The sequence below is a fragment of the Eptatretus burgeri genome, chromosome 5 (assembly GCF_056783735.1).
Source record: "Eptatretus burgeri isolate ZD-2024b chromosome 5, Ebu_testis_v1, whole genome shotgun sequence".
Taxonomy (NCBI): domain Eukaryota; kingdom Metazoa; phylum Chordata; class Myxini; order Myxiniformes; family Myxinidae; genus Eptatretus; species Eptatretus burgeri.
The window spans coordinates 119208141-119223603 of NC_140965.1; the positions used below are offsets into that span (position 1 = coordinate 119208141).

At 47.9% G+C, this 15463-nt stretch overlaps 1 protein-coding gene across 1 annotated transcript in view; it reads left to right on the forward strand.

Annotated features, from left to right (window-relative positions):
• Nucleotides 1-6221: 6221 nt before the first annotated feature.
• LOC147027237 (visual pigment-like receptor peropsin) overlaps nt 6222-15463 on the forward strand; it is a 32736-nt gene continuing 23494 nt past the window's right edge. The window contains exons 1-5 of the mRNA XM_085883605.1: nt 6222-6268; nt 6373-6524; nt 11404-11642; nt 12541-12640; nt 13059-13094. Coding sequence (XP_085739731.1) covers nt 6222-6268; nt 6373-6524; nt 11404-11642; nt 12541-12640; nt 13059-13094 — 574 coding nt within the window. The remainder of the gene's footprint in view (nt 6269-6372; nt 6525-11403; nt 11643-12540; nt 12641-13058; nt 13095-15463) is intronic.

Below are 15463 nucleotides of genomic sequence, written 5' to 3' on the forward strand. Positions count from 1 at the left end.
CGGCTCGGCTGGGTACCTGCACGTTGGAGGAAGGGGGTGCTCCGTGGTGCGGCACCAGCCAATGGTCGTGCAGCTCGGCCCGCAGTCACACGCGTGAGGCTCGTGTCCGCAGAGGAACCCGAGTGGAGTAGAGCAGAGTCCCAGGGCGGGGATCAGGGTCGCGGACGGGACCCAGCGAGAGACCCGGTCGAGGTCGGATGTCCTCTGTCGTTATCGGAATCGACCGGACGGATCGCTCCACCAACGAAGAACGGCCATGCACCACCACCCACAGACTCGTGAAAAAGCTCTCAGTCTCTCAATCCTCCTCGTACACCGAACTCAAAAGTCCAGCAAAACTCCAACGAACGCCCCAGCGAATGCAGAACTGAACTGAGCCTTTTGACTGAACTCCCCCGAACGGGCGTCTCAGAGGGTCCCTTCATAGTCCATCGACCTCCCTCAGCGGGGCGGGGCCTTGGTCAAAACTGACGTCACTGTCTGCCCTGATTGGACGGGGCTCCCATGGGTCCGCCCTTTCTGGGCAGGGCCTCGGCCAGGCACTGGCGAGGCCCACCCACTCCACTTGTGTTTGGGGAAGGTGAATGACGGAGCAGCCACACTGCGTACGTTTGGGGAAGGTGAATGACGGTGCAGCCACACTGCGTACGTTTGGGGAAGGTGAATGACGGTGCAGCCACACTGCGTACGTTTGGGGAAGGTGAATGACGGTGCAGCCACACTGTGTACGTTTGGGGAAGGTGAATGATGGAGCAGCCACACTGTGTACGTTTGGGGAAGGTGAATGACGGTGCAGCCACACTGCGTACGTTTGGGGAAGGTGAATGACGGTGCAGCCACACTGCGTACGTTTGGGGAAGGTGAATGACGGTGCAGCCACACTGTGTACGTTTGGGGAAGCCGAGAAGGAACTGGAACGGCGAACGTGGAGATTTTGCTTCGGAAAAACGAGTCTCTGTGGCCAGTGGGTGGACAGTGGTACACTGTGGCCAGCGAACCGAGGGCTGCAAGCGCAAGGAAGGTACCGTGGTTCCATCAGAGGGGAAATAAAAAGATTTATTAACCTAAATAAAAAAACATCGCAACGCACCCCTTCGATTTCCCACTGAACACGAGGAGGGGTGCTGTCTACACATATACTTAACGACATAACTAACTTCGGGGCACCTGTATGTTAGAATGCATACGGTTCCTAGAACCGTAACAATATCAACTTTTTCAATGAGCTCACCAGGAAGTTCTCCAACTGTTTCGTTCTACAGAGGCACGACCCTTTTCGTAGGAGCGTTTACAAGTACGAACCATAACTCGAACAGCTCACCTTTAAAAGCTTTTTTTAGTCATTTCATTCTCAATCGTTTTTTTGGACCATTTTATTCTGGACCAATCCAATCCATTTTTTGGACTAATCGTAACCATTTTTTTTTTCATCTTTTTCTTTCGTTTTCACGCTTATCTATCTACTATCATTCTCAGTGTTATGTATAACGAAAGTAGGTGACAGTAACTGGCAACAAATTCTGGGGAAGAGTATGTAAGCTTAAACAAAAAGACTTAAATGGTCACTTAACATGTGGGAGGTCACAGAAATCATGCACTCGCAGTCAGGTATGCTGAGACAATCACCGGGTAGACTGCCCTCCGGTCTCGGGGATTATTCTGCCTCATGACAGTATTTATGCGACAGTATATGGTTCTACGTGTCCAAAATATAATCCTTGAAGTGTTTGGGCTGGTAGCGCAGACGTTGGAGCATCTTGGTGTACAGCCAGTTGTGGACACCGTTGAATGATCCTCACAGGTGTCACGGATGGTCTCAATAGATTGGGAGCAATCAGGTCCATGGGTGTTAAGTTTCGGTGATGTACCAGAACCAGGATCTAGTACTTGGCTGATTGAGATTGGCAAGGATCCAGCACTGTTGGTGGGTGAAGACAACTCATAGGGGATGAATGGGGGATCTGGTGGTTTTGTTGCTGGTTGAAGGAAAACGTCCTCGGTATGCAGTGACCCACCATGCACCCGATTACGAGGAAGTGGAAGCGTATCCTTCCGGTAGTCCGGGACTTTGTAGCATTCAGACTTTCTGACCTGATAAGCTGCACTCCTCAATTGGGACCCCACAAACTTATGTATGTTGCACGAGGGTCCATCTGTGGCAGAGATGAGGTCGCGGTTTCTTGCACATGACTTATTGTGGTTGGAGTACAAATAGACCAAATCGCCGACTTCCACTGACACATTGGCCTCGAAAGACCCCATGGCGGCCTTAGACTTCTCACAATGAGGGTGGTTTATGGAGTGAAGGTGGTGTTGAGCTTGTATCATTTGTAGGTCCGAGAAAGGGATTTACAGATTGGTGAACTGATCCCACTGGCACCACATCTCTTGGGCTGAGAGGCCCCGTGCACGAATTCGTGAATTCATACTGGCGGTGGCCAGTGCAAGGGTTAGTGGGGTTACTGGTCCTCCCATAGGCTCCTGTCGTCGGAGTTCATCTTCACATTCACGAACTACCTTCTCGGCGATGGGATTTTTATTGGGATTTTTAATACGACCAATTTCAATGCACCTCCGATGGTGCTGAAGAAGCTCATCGTGGACCAGACGTGTGAAGCCAGGGGCCGGATCGGTGCGGATGACAGCAGGAGGTCCATCCAATGGCCAGAGCTCTATGCATAAGCGGATCAAGTTATCGCGGAGAGTGATGTGTTGTTCGTTCTCCACAATACACGATGTAGTGTAGGAAGTGGTGCATTCTCGCAATATAAGAATTAGCTGGTTATTGCGTTTGATGATATCTGCTGCGAAAGTTACACCAACAGCACCGGGGGTGGGGGGGGGGGTCTCCAGTAGACTGCTTGATAATGGTGTGGGGTGCGTTGCGCAACGCAGCACACTGGTGGCACCTCGAGGTTACTTGGTCGATTGCTCTGCCCAAGTCAAGAGCGTAAAAATAGCAGTGAATCATGGATCTGAGTTGATGGCAACTCGGATGATCCAGTTGAATGTGTAACGCTGTAAGTAAGCCATTGACCACCTGGCATGGGAGAATGATGCACTCACATGCCGAGGACAAGGTTTTGTCCGGACGGACTACAACAAGACCATAATTGGAAATCGAAGCGACCTGGAGGTATCGCTTGACGTCCTTGATGTTGGTTGCTTTCTTTGATTGGCGGGTGCCCTGAACCAAGTGGGCATGAGTCCGCCTTAGGTCTGCGCACTCTGCCTGGACTGCCTTCCAAGCAGTTCTGTTGGTAAAGGGCAGTTTGGTACGGCCGGAAATTATGCCTTGGGCTGACACATGCAGGACTACGGCCTCTCCTTGCGTCTTATGAAGGTGCAAATTTGACAGGAGGTGTCGCTACAGTCTGGTGCATTGCGGCTGGCAAAATCAGATGGGGCGTTGGCGGATCCTGCGAGGTGCCGTACGGTCACCTGATAACGACTGATGGTTGACAAGAATGTGGAAATATGAGGGCTTGCTGAAAACTCACCACGACAGAGCTTCTCATAAGCTTGTACGCATGGCTTGCCATCGGTGAGGATGGATGCATGATGTTTCGACTGGATAATGAAAGAACTGAAGTGTTTTACCGATGCAGTGATGGAAAGGGCCTCCACCTCGCATGGCAACCAGGTAGGTTGGCACCCGCGTAACTTTGCGCTAAAGAAACCCGCAAGGTGAGGTCTACCATTGCGTATGATGTACAGAGTCAATCTGATACTGTGCTTTTTACGGAACCATTCGTCACAATCCATAGCTGATCACTAGGACGAGGAAGAGTAACTGTATGGGTTGAAGTAAGAGTGCCTTGGGCTCTCTGGAAGGCAGCATGTAACTCATCAGTCCACACAACTCTGTCCAATGATTGGCATCCGGCCACAGCATCATCCAAGGGGGATAAGAGAGTGGAGCAGTTGGGGATAACACGAGCGAGAACATTATATGCTCCGATAAAGGATCTCATTTCCCTGACCTTCTCAGAAGCTGAACAAGTGGAAAGCGTAGCCACACGATGTGGGCTGGCCTGGAGAGTACCACGAGACCAGATCCATCCTCAGATGGTGGTGCTCTTAGGACATATAACTGTTTTCGTAGCAGAGAGGCGGAGTCGGCATTTACACAAATCATGTAAAACCATTCTCCAGTTTTGGAGGAGCTCGTCCACGATGTCCCCACCGCAATAGAGGTCGTCAGCGAGTTTAGCGACGGTCCCCTTCTCCAAGAAATCACCAATGACGCGGCACATGAGATCTTTGAGTGCTGTCTCTGATCCAGGCATTCCCATAGCAGATCTGGTATACACACGTATTCCATGGGAGCGTGTGGCTACACCGCAGTACTTCATGGACTGGCAGGATAATGAAATTTGGTAAAAGGCACTTGTAAGGTCAGTAGTAATTACATACTTCCACTGAGAAATTTTGCCCAGGATGGAATCTACATTTGACAAAAGAGAGGGTTGGGGCTTGCTGTAGTGGCCCACATCAGCAAAGGCGGCGACTAAGCGGAACCCGCCACTGGGCTTCTTGATCAAGAATGAGGGATTCAGATATTCCACAGTAATCCCCATGTCCTCAGGGCGAGCAAAGACTCCAAGTTTTTCCAGGTCATCAAATTTGTGTTGTAATTCACACAGCTTATAATGTGCATATTGTGGTAGACTGCCTTTGTGTTGTGGAGGCTGAACAGGACCCATGTTAACAACAGCCTCAGAGGGGCCTGCAGCACCATTGTAGCCTTGGAACACTGGGTCAAACACTTCATCATACTCTTCAAGCAGGGCACAACACTTTGATCGTCCGTCGGGAGCGAACATGTTGTCAGGTTCGAGGGTCACAGTCGTAGCGTGTCCTGAGGGTGATGTGAGTGTGCAATTTGCTTTGGGGGAGCAGTCTTGGTATAACCACCTGGGTGTTCTTTGGTGTACCCGGGTATGTACACAGGGCGGATTTGGCAGAACTGCTCTTGTCGTTTGAGAATTCGTGGTTTGTTGGTTAAATTGGGGATCTGTACCTTCCTGCTGATGCTACGGATGATACTGGGAGGGGGCCAGAACTCACTTGGTCGCTGTGACCTTGCACTTGGGGCGAACACTGAATCACGACTCGACATGTCATTTGGGAGGACCATTTCGATAAACTCTCTGGGCCACAGAGTAGTTGTGTGGAGTGGGGCACGTAGTCCATGAGCTCGGCGTACTGCATGGTGATCAAGGCTCCTTCCCTGAGACCCATACATGTATGTGGTGCCATCACCCAGGATAACTTGGTGCTTCACAGGGTGGATTGAGATGTCATTAGACTCCATGAAAGGCATTCCCGCCAGTACCTCCACGTCAAGATTTTTGATGACCAGACCCTCAAACTGAAATTCTCTACCGCCATGTGTCAGTGTCAGTCTGGTCTCACCAACAATTTGAAGAGGGGATGATCCATCAGCCTGAGGAGCGGACTGTGCACTCTTCTGAATCTTGGCTCCTAAGTTTCTTGCAGTTGGCTCATGAATCAGGTTTCCCGTGGCACCGCTGTCAATGGTGACTCGGGTTGTGTGATGACCGTAGAAGGTGTCGAGATATGTAGATTGGCTAATCTGGACACGTAGGGGAGTGGCCGGTTCTGTAAAATCTGTGTTACTAACTACCTTATCTCCATGGGCACATGTTATGCATCCAGGCTCGTCGTCTGACTCTTCAGTTATGTCAGCCACTTGGTGATCTCTTGCAATGTAGCGACGATCTCGTTCAGGGAGGAAAGGACATTCACTGAGGAATGACTGTAATCAGTGCGACGTACTTGTTTGCAGAGGGGACAGGACTTCGTAAGGTTGTTGGAACTAGCCCCCAAAAAGACTTGATGGGGTTTTGACGGGGGGAATGATGCCGGGTGGGAGGCTTGTAATCGAGACGTTACAGTACGCAATGACTTTGCATCTTCAGCAGTGTGGAGCTCATCTCATAGTGAGTCAAGCGCCTGGGATATCTCCGGCTTTATGGAGGCTAAGGTGCGGGACCTGAGCTCGGTTCCATAGAGTTGTTTGATGAGTCCGGGAGTCCACTGTGAACAAGATGAAGCCATGTGAGCACAACAAAGTTCTCCAGCGAGGCGGACAACTCCTCATCTTCAGTGATCACCTGGTTGTGGTGGGAGATTTTGCCATCTCGTCGAAACAAGGTACCTTCCACAAACGCCATCAGGCGTTGCTACAAGTCTTCATGGCGCTCCTCGGGGTTATGGAGTATCGCTGCAAAGTCAATGAAGTGTGCACCCATCGACTGGAATCCAAAATGTTGTCGAATCGACTGCCATATGTTGGCGACGGAAGTGGAGTTTCTGACTATTATATGGTGTTTCGGAATATCACAGGGCAGTAGTTTGCAATCTGACCCAGCATAAGTTCCAGTACGGTGACTTTCTGTTGGGCAGTGTGACGCCGCTCAACGGGGACGTTCTCACCATCATCCAAAAGTCCACCAAGAGGGAACGCTCTGCTCTTCTTCTCCCAGGTGATGCCCTCGGTGAGGAAGGGAGCAAAGTTGGGATCGAGCGATAAAATGTAAAGGAAATTGTCTCCAATTTTCAAATGAGTTTACCGTTTCACTCTTGCTGAGTGACCACTGCTTTGGTGCACGGTGTGGGGTAGCCATTTTGGTGACGGGAACGTTGCACAGATGATGTTTATGACACAGCTACAGAAAGAGCTGGTTGGCCGCTCACCTTCTTGTGAGGTGCGATGATTGGGGTTCGAAGATGGCTCTCGTAACAGTGACGTTCTTCCGATCACCATCTCCAGGATGAAGAGTGCGTGGAATCCTATCCCACCACTGCCACCATGCCACAAAGGTTAACGGGATTCCCCAGCGGAGCACCATGGCCAAAACACCAATCTTGATGTGAGGTTGAAATCAACTTTAATATCACTCATCACACAACGCGCCCGACTGGGCCAAAACCATGCTCGCCCGGAATGGCCCCCACATGGGAACCCCGTGCCCACACAACACGGAGGACAGAACATCATAATGGCGCTCCCTAATTTACTGCGTTACGAGTGGTGTCTGCGCATCCGCGCTCATCAACCTGGGGGCAAATATGTCACTTTGGAAGTCCCGTATTAAGTCATATTTTGTTTCTGAGCTGAGTTAATTCTGATATTCTGAGTTAATTAATTATTTTCCATTGATGTTCATCCCGTTTTGATTTGTTGTCTAATATTGTTTTGGATTTGGAACACCCCGGGGAGACACGTCCAACTCATCAGGGTTACCTAGTATGGTTATATCTGTTGTAGTTTTGTTTAGATAAATTACCTGCCCCCACCAATCAGTGGACAGGGAAATGCATTCTGTCTGTATTGAACATTTGAACCAACCTTGTAATCTCTCTCTCTCTCTCTATCTCTATCTCTATCTCTATCTCTATCTCTATCTCTATCTCTCTCTCTCTCTCTCTCAGTGGACCGGGAGTGCGAATGTCTTCTCCGAACTAGCAACAGCAGAACAAAGCACCACAGATGGGCGAGCTTGGGCGTGAACTTCATTGTTGAACCATGGACTAGGCCGATGAGGGCAGCACGGCAACAGCAGCACTCCAATGGGGAGACGACACTGACTCGTGGCTGATACATGTTCTGGGAAAGTCAAGGAGCCAAGGCGAAGCCTCTGCGGGAGTCAAGGCAGAGCGTTTGTTCATGATTCCGCCAAAAGCTCGCCCACTCTCCACAAAGGACCCCGTGAAACACCGGGATGACAGTTTATCGGTGGGTTGGGATTCGAACCTGGCCTGGACAGCTTAGAGGCGAGTGTGCATGCCTCCATGTTAGCCTGCCAGCTCTTCCTACATAATAACTACAAAACACACATCTGGGTGTTTCATCAGTGTGTGTCCCGTCCCTCGGACGGACGTTAAATTGGCATCCCATCTATCATTCGTTCTTGGATGTTAAAGATCCCACGGTGTCCTTCCTGAAGAGTAGGCAAGCTATGTCCGGCACCAGGAACAAATTACAACTGAACAGTTTGAGACAAAAGTGGTGAAATAAGTGAATGTTTTGTTTCATCATCGGCCATGGTTGATAGAATGGCAAGCGTTAAGAACCTGAAGTTTGACCCAGAATGCAACGATTTTCAGTCAGTGGTCCAGGTGAGAATGATTAACTACCTTACTAATCTCGTAATGTGCTGTTTAAATGACTAACAAATTACTAAACGTTCATCCGAGCCACACCAAGTTTAACTGTCGTTGTTATGGCCCCCGGACTAGGAAAGGTTCCTCACCTCTGTCTGTAGGCCTTGGTGTTCAAGTTCTAGGCCTTGGTTTTAAAAAGTCACAGATTGGAGGGAATGGACTTTTTAATTTTTCTCATCGGGTCTGAAATCCCATGTCGTTTCTCAAACACACGTCTGGTGGAGAAACTGAGGAACACGGATCGATAGTTTAACCAAAGGAAACAATTTGAGGGTTTCTGATCCATGAGCTCCAGCTTTAAAATATGGTCCACCTGGTCTTCGGTGGTCTTCACCACCCAAGACTGGTCTTCGCTAATGGGGAGAAAAAAAGTTTCCATAAATTGGACCCTTGGTGAAACAATTGGCCAAGAATGATGGAGAATTTGACTTGTGCTCCTTCCAGGGAACACATGAGACTTGTTTGGTTGAAAATTGCTCCATTATGTTTTTTTTTTTTTTTCCTGTTGTTGTTGACGTTCACTGGATAGACTTTCTTTCTTTTTTTTTTGGTCTTAACAGCAAAAACAATGACGGGTGAAGCAGATGTTTCATATTTGTCAGGGAGCAATGGAGTGTGATGGATTAAGGGTGGAAGTAGATAAAATGAAACTGATGGTTCGGGGTGAATAAGGAGAAAGGAATGAGAGTGGGAAATGGCCCTGTGGGACTTGGGGTGGAGGAGTGGGGTCAAGTCATACTCAGTGTGTTTGTTGTAGAAGGAGACATCATCCAAAGGGCAATCGAGTTGAGGGAAGTTTGGGGAGAGTGGCTGGTAGTTTCCCATTTAAAAAGCGCACGGGTTGAAATCAAGATTTAGTGAATATGGGGGTCGTGGACGTGTGGATCAGAGTTATCTGTGAGAAACAGGATAACGGCAGCATTGAGTAAGTGGAGAGGGTTGAGGCATTTTAACAAACAAAGCTATCCCAAACAAAGCTATCCTAAACAAAGCTATCCCAAACAAAGCTATCCCAAACAAAGTTATCCTAAACAAAGCTATCCTAAACAAAGCTATCCCAAACAAAGCTATCCTAAACAAAGCTATCCTAAACAAAGCTATCCCAAACAAAGCTATCCCAAACAAAGTTATCCCAAACAAAGTTATCCTAAACAAAGCTATCCCAAACAAAGCTATCCTAAACAAAGCTATCCCAAACAAAGCTATCCCAAACAAAGTTATCCTAAACAAAGCTATCCCAAACAAAGTGAAACGTCGAGTGTATTTTGCCTGTATTCGACAAGTTTTGAGGAACATAAGTGAGACATGGGGAATGAAGGCAGAAAACAAGAGAAGAATAGAGAGGACAGCTGGGGATGATGGGATGGATGTGTGGGGATGATGGGATGGATGTGTGGGGATGATGGGATGGATGTGGGGATGATGGGATGGATGTGTGGGGATAATGGGATGGATGTGGGGATGATGGGATGGATGTGTGGGGATGATGGGATTGATGTGTGGGGATGATGAGATGGATGTGTGGGGATGATGAGATGGATGTGTGGGGATGATGAGATGGATGGGTGGGGATGATGAGATGGATGTGTGGGGATGATGAGAGGGATGTGTGGGGATGATGAGATGGATGTGTGGGGATGATGAGATGGATGTGTGGGGATGATGAGATGAATGTGTGGGGATGATGAGATGGATGTGTGGGGATGATGAGATGGATGTGTGGAGATGATGAGATGGATGTGAGGGGATGATGGGATGGATGTGTGGGGGTGATGATGAGATGGATGTGTGGGGGTGATGGGGAGATGGATGTGTGGGGGTGATGGTGAGATGGATGTGTGGGGATGATGGTGAGATGGATGTGTGGGGGTGATGGTGAGATGGATGTGTGGGGGTGATGATGAGATGGATGTGAGGGGATGATGGGATGGATGTGTGGGGGTGATGGTGAGATGGATGTGTGGGGGTGATGGTGAGATGGATGTGTGGGGATGATGGTGAGATGGATGTGTGGGGGTGATGGTGAGATGGATGTGTGGGGGTGATGGTGAGATGGATGTGTGGGGATGATGGTGAAATGGATGTGTGGGGGTGATGGTGAGATGGATGTGTGGGGGTGATGATGAGATGGATGTGTGGGGGTGATGGTGAGATGGATGTGTGGGGATGATGGTGAGATGGATGTGTGGAGTCACACGAGAGGATAAACAGACTAGTGTGGAAGAAGGGATATCTGAGACATTCAGATTCTGAGTCAATTCTTTATTTAACTGCAATGGTCCAAAAACGACGTTAAACCCAAGCTGAAGCATATTCACATGTTACGAAACTAAAGGCAAAATGATACCGCTACAGACAGATGGAAGAGCCTGAAAGCCATGAGTAATGAGGAAGAGTTGAGAAAGAGAAGACTTCGGTGGTTTGGCCATGTGATGAGAAAAAAGAGAATATTAATCTGTCAAGATGGTCACTAGTTTAGTCGTTGAGGAGAAAATACCAAGGTGTACCAAAAAAGTCCTGGGAGGACCCGATCAGTGGAGATATGTAGTTGTTGGGGTTAATGGAGGAGGATGCTATAAACAGGACGAACTGGAGAGGGGAGCCATCAGCCCACCGACCACTTAATATGGCGAAATGGTCATTAAACAAGTAGTCATAGTAGTCGTAGTTGTAGAAGATCAGGCAGAGATGTTTATTGTGAAGAATAGTAAAAACTCTTCCTCTTTTTCCATCGCCTGTGGAACAAATGTCCACATTTTCCTGAATTTATTCCCTCCAGGTGTTCAAGACACCTGTTCACCACCATCTCAGATTGTCCCCAACTCAAAATGTTGATCTTTTCTCCCCCTCGTTAATCCCTCCCTACAAATTTCCATTTTTTCCTCCTTGGAGTTTCCTTCTGCATCCATCTTGTCCACTCCATGCATCCTCTCCTGCCCCCTTCTCCCCCCATCCCTGTTTTCCCCCCCCCCCTCCTGTTCCTTCTGCATCCTGTTATGCCCTGATCCGTTGATCCGTTCAGTGTCCTAGTTCCTCCATGAACCTCGACTCTGTATATATATATATATTTTTTAATCTCATTACTCCCTCCAGGTTATCAAGACATCTGTTCACCACCATGTCAGATCATCCCCCATCCAAAACCATGACCTTTTCTACCCCCATTCACCTCACCCCCAAGCCTACCTCCTTCCAAGTTTATTGATCTAGTGGTGCTTGCTGATTGGTGCGATCTCACCAATGTGCTATCTTTGACAGGATGTCTCAGCATCGGTATGAATCTGATGGTGCTGGCAATGTTTGTCCGCTTCCCTGACCTGCTCACATCAACGAACGTGCTCATTCTCCACTTGGCCCTCACCGATGTGGGTGTGAGCTCCGTGGGATACCCACTCTCAGCTGCCTCCGCATGGCGTGGTCAATGGAGCTTCGGTTGGATCGGTTGCCAGGTGTGCGCTGAAAACTTTATTTTCTGAACTTTTTGTGAGTTTCGTTTGAAGACTTGTCATGCATGCTTGGGTATTTCGTTAAGGGGAAAGAGGAAGATGAAGAAATCTTTTATTCTGCAGGCGATGTGTCGTTATTGCGAAGTTTGTTGAAGAGATGCACAACAGCAACATGAAAATGGCAGATGATGATGATGATGATGATGATGATGATGATGATGATTTCTCCACATTGTATGTTTTTAAATGTGCGTGGTCGTCACTCAAGGTCTGCCACATGATGACCTCGTTTGAGTGTTCCAGACTACAATGCAAACGTTTCCCCTTTTTCTGGAGTTGAAATCAAATTGACTTCATGGTGTGACCTGTGCACATCGTGATACCTGTTAAAATGATGACGTCATATATTTCAAATCATCGGGAGGATGTGACACACAGCCTTTTGAACCATGCACTCAAAACATGCGGATATCAGATCACGAGGAGTTGCTCCTCTGGTGGTGCATCTTGAAAAATGTCTTACATCAGTGAAATCACTGCAACGTGACAAATGTGATCTTGGTTCAACATCCTGCAGACGCAGCAATCCAATCTTTCACTTGATGTCCTGTGTCGTGTCTGTGACCCATGTTGAAGGTAAATCTACAGTTTTTCTTCCCTACTCCTGGAGGATCTCACACCGCATATATTACATGGATGTCAACAATACGAATAGACATGTGGGTAGTTTGCATGAATTACAAGGACGTTATGGAACAATGGACAAATCCATTCACTGTCTTTCGGATCAAAACCTGGTATCCCAGGAGCATCATTTTTGCTATCCTAACCCAACCAGCCTAATGTCACACAATGTTGCTATTTGTTCCCACGGAGTGTTTCTTGGTGTCCCTGTGTACAGATCTATGCCGCAGTGAACATCTTCTTCGGCATGGCGAGCATTGCGTTGCTTACCCTGGTGGCCGTTGACCGTTACTTAATCATCTGTCGACCCCACCGAGGTGATCACACGATGCCATGTTCAAAACCTTTTCACACGATGGAGTTTGATGAAGTGCTACTCGTCCTATGAGACAAAGCATACTTGATGTACAAAATGTTTCCATTGTCTGCGGTACACAGCATGATGTTACAGGTGGTTGGTGTTTCAGGCGTATAATGGCGGTTTCAATCCTTAAGTGGTGCTGTGATTGGGTCCTTGCCACAGAGCTTGTGAAACACCTTTGCTTATCCACATTTCACAAATCTTTTACAAATGTTTCTCTTCTAATACCCAGCAATTTTCATCTTGTATTGTGTGTATACACCGATAGCAACATGATAGTGCGATGGAATGACCAATAGGTAACAGTTGTTGAGCTGTCTCAGTTGGCTTCGATTCCCAACCCGACTATAAAGTATCCGGTTGGTGCTTCACAGGCAAGAAGTTGCATCTACGAGGATACCATCGCTTGGGTATATGCTACCGCTTGGGAAATCAACAGGGTGTCGATCGAGGCCTTCACCTGCAAGACTCGCTCCTCAACCTGCTGATGCCTTCACCGCTTTGCTTTCCTCCTTTAGGAATTGTGTGACACTCGCTAAACATTTTTGCATACTAACAGCTGCACTTGACAAAAGTGAGAATAGCAAAGCAACATAGATAAATCTGTCCAGCAGAACAGGTATCATGGTAGAACAGTAATTAAACGGTAACCAGATTGACCTAGCGGTGATGCTTCGGGAGGAGAGTATCAAGGAATCTTGGGAATTCTCCTTTCCCTTGTGCAGTGGAATGAATTGCCTTTGAAGCTGCACAATCACTGATCCATATTCAGCACTGCACAGACGAGGCGACAATCTTGAAACTGAACCATGACGAGTCGTTCCTTGGGGAGGGGGTCTCATCTGCTTTGCTGTCGATGTAACTCCATGAGAGTTGATCATGCGGACAAAACGCTCGGCAGCAGCTCCATGTCGTCGTCTTGGCTGCTCACACACCTGCTCGCGTGACATTTGAAAAGCTTTGCTGAGTGGGCAGGTGGTTGCTCTGAATGCATTTTTCACGCTGATTGCTCTTCTGACTACTGAGCTTCATGTGGGAGTAACTGTAGTTGAAAAGTAGAATGGATTTAAAAAAAAAAAAACTTACATGGAGATCCTCTGCATAATAGGCCATTAGAGAAGTTCAAAGCTTCAATTACAAAGATTGCCTTCTCCAATAAAAGCCTATTATCATCGACCCTTGGAAAAAAAAATTCTGCATGATGTGCGATGAAAATCTTCATAGATTTCAGGACAAATCGTAGTATGTTTTTGGATAAAGGATGCAACATGATCTTAGCATCTGATTATTGCAGACATCTGATCTCCCCCTCCTCATTGGGAGGATACTTAGTAGCCACCACGCAACTACCTCACTACAAGATAAACTATTTGATATAGACACTGCCTCGACGTAGGATTCAATGTGCCAGGGGCGAGAGGATGGGGTATGACATCTGCAGACAATATGGGAGACGTCTCTGCATGAGAGCTGGATTTTGTGGAAGAATTGCCAGGCAGCATCAATATCGGGGACGGCGGAGATAGAGGACCAATTGTGATTTGAGATGGCAGCATGCAGTCCCTACCAGTTGGCCTGAGTGAACCGTTCGAGCTAGACTATGTGGCATTGAGGTAGCTCTCTGACATAGCCAGACATGATGACTCTCACAAGAACATGATCGGATGAACCAATCGGAGCAGTGGAGGAAGAGATGTTCCAAAGAAATGTTGGTCATTACCAGGTCCAATGCAGAGGATTTGCCTTCTTTTTTTTTATTATTATTTTTTTATTTTAAACATGATCTAAGGCTTGTGGTGGAGCTGCCACACACACAAACACACACACGAACATATGTGACACAACACAGGTCTGTTAGATGACGCAAACACAGCCACTGAGCTTAGAGGAAGTGCCGTCACTTCCCCTTGAGTACTCTAGGTACCAGTAATGTTTCAACAATGGCATCACTTTTCCCTCCATACCCAGTGGGGCATTTCCGAAGGAGGAATTTTCCTCCTCCCCATGGATTCCAATCTTTTGGGATTGTCCGTGCTCTTAACCTTTTAAAAATGCTGAACGTGCAGTATACAGACGAGCAAGAGGTGGTTGAGGAGGGAATAGTGCAACCAAAGGTTTGGAAGGATGAGCACAGTACACGGATAGTAAGAAGAGGTATTTTTGATGTTAACTGCAACTGTGCCACAGATATGAGTTTCAAGTGTGTCGAAATGGAGGAGACTAGTCGGGGAGAGACAGAGGAATCAGGGATATCCGATGGGAGGAATGATTAGATTGTGCAGATGTTGTCCGGTTTAGCATCAGCAGCCTTAATTGAGAAATCTGTCAAATTGAAGCTGAGGCCGAGGATGTTGGAAGGCAAATCAATTAGAGAGAGAGAGGAGGCAGAGTTGTCAGAGTGTGTGGTCATGGAGAGGGTCTGGGGAAACGTGGAGCAGGGCGGTGTGAGGCGTTGGGCGGGGCTGTATTGGGGAGAAAGAGAAGGGGTGTGGGGTGGGGGATCACATGGAGCAGCACTGGATGGGGATTTTAACCACCGTGATGCCACGTTCACTGCCAAACCGGCTTGTTCTCGGGATCCCAAGGTCAGCATGACGGAGACTGGCATCAGCATTGTGATGCAGGGAAGGCTGATGAATGACAGCATTGTATGAACACGATGGATGATGGGACCCAGGTTTGCAAACAATGTAGGAACGAAACAGAATAGATTGAAGATGAGCAATCAGTATGGGAGAAAGATGAGAGTGCAGGGAGATTAAACACATCCAATTACCAT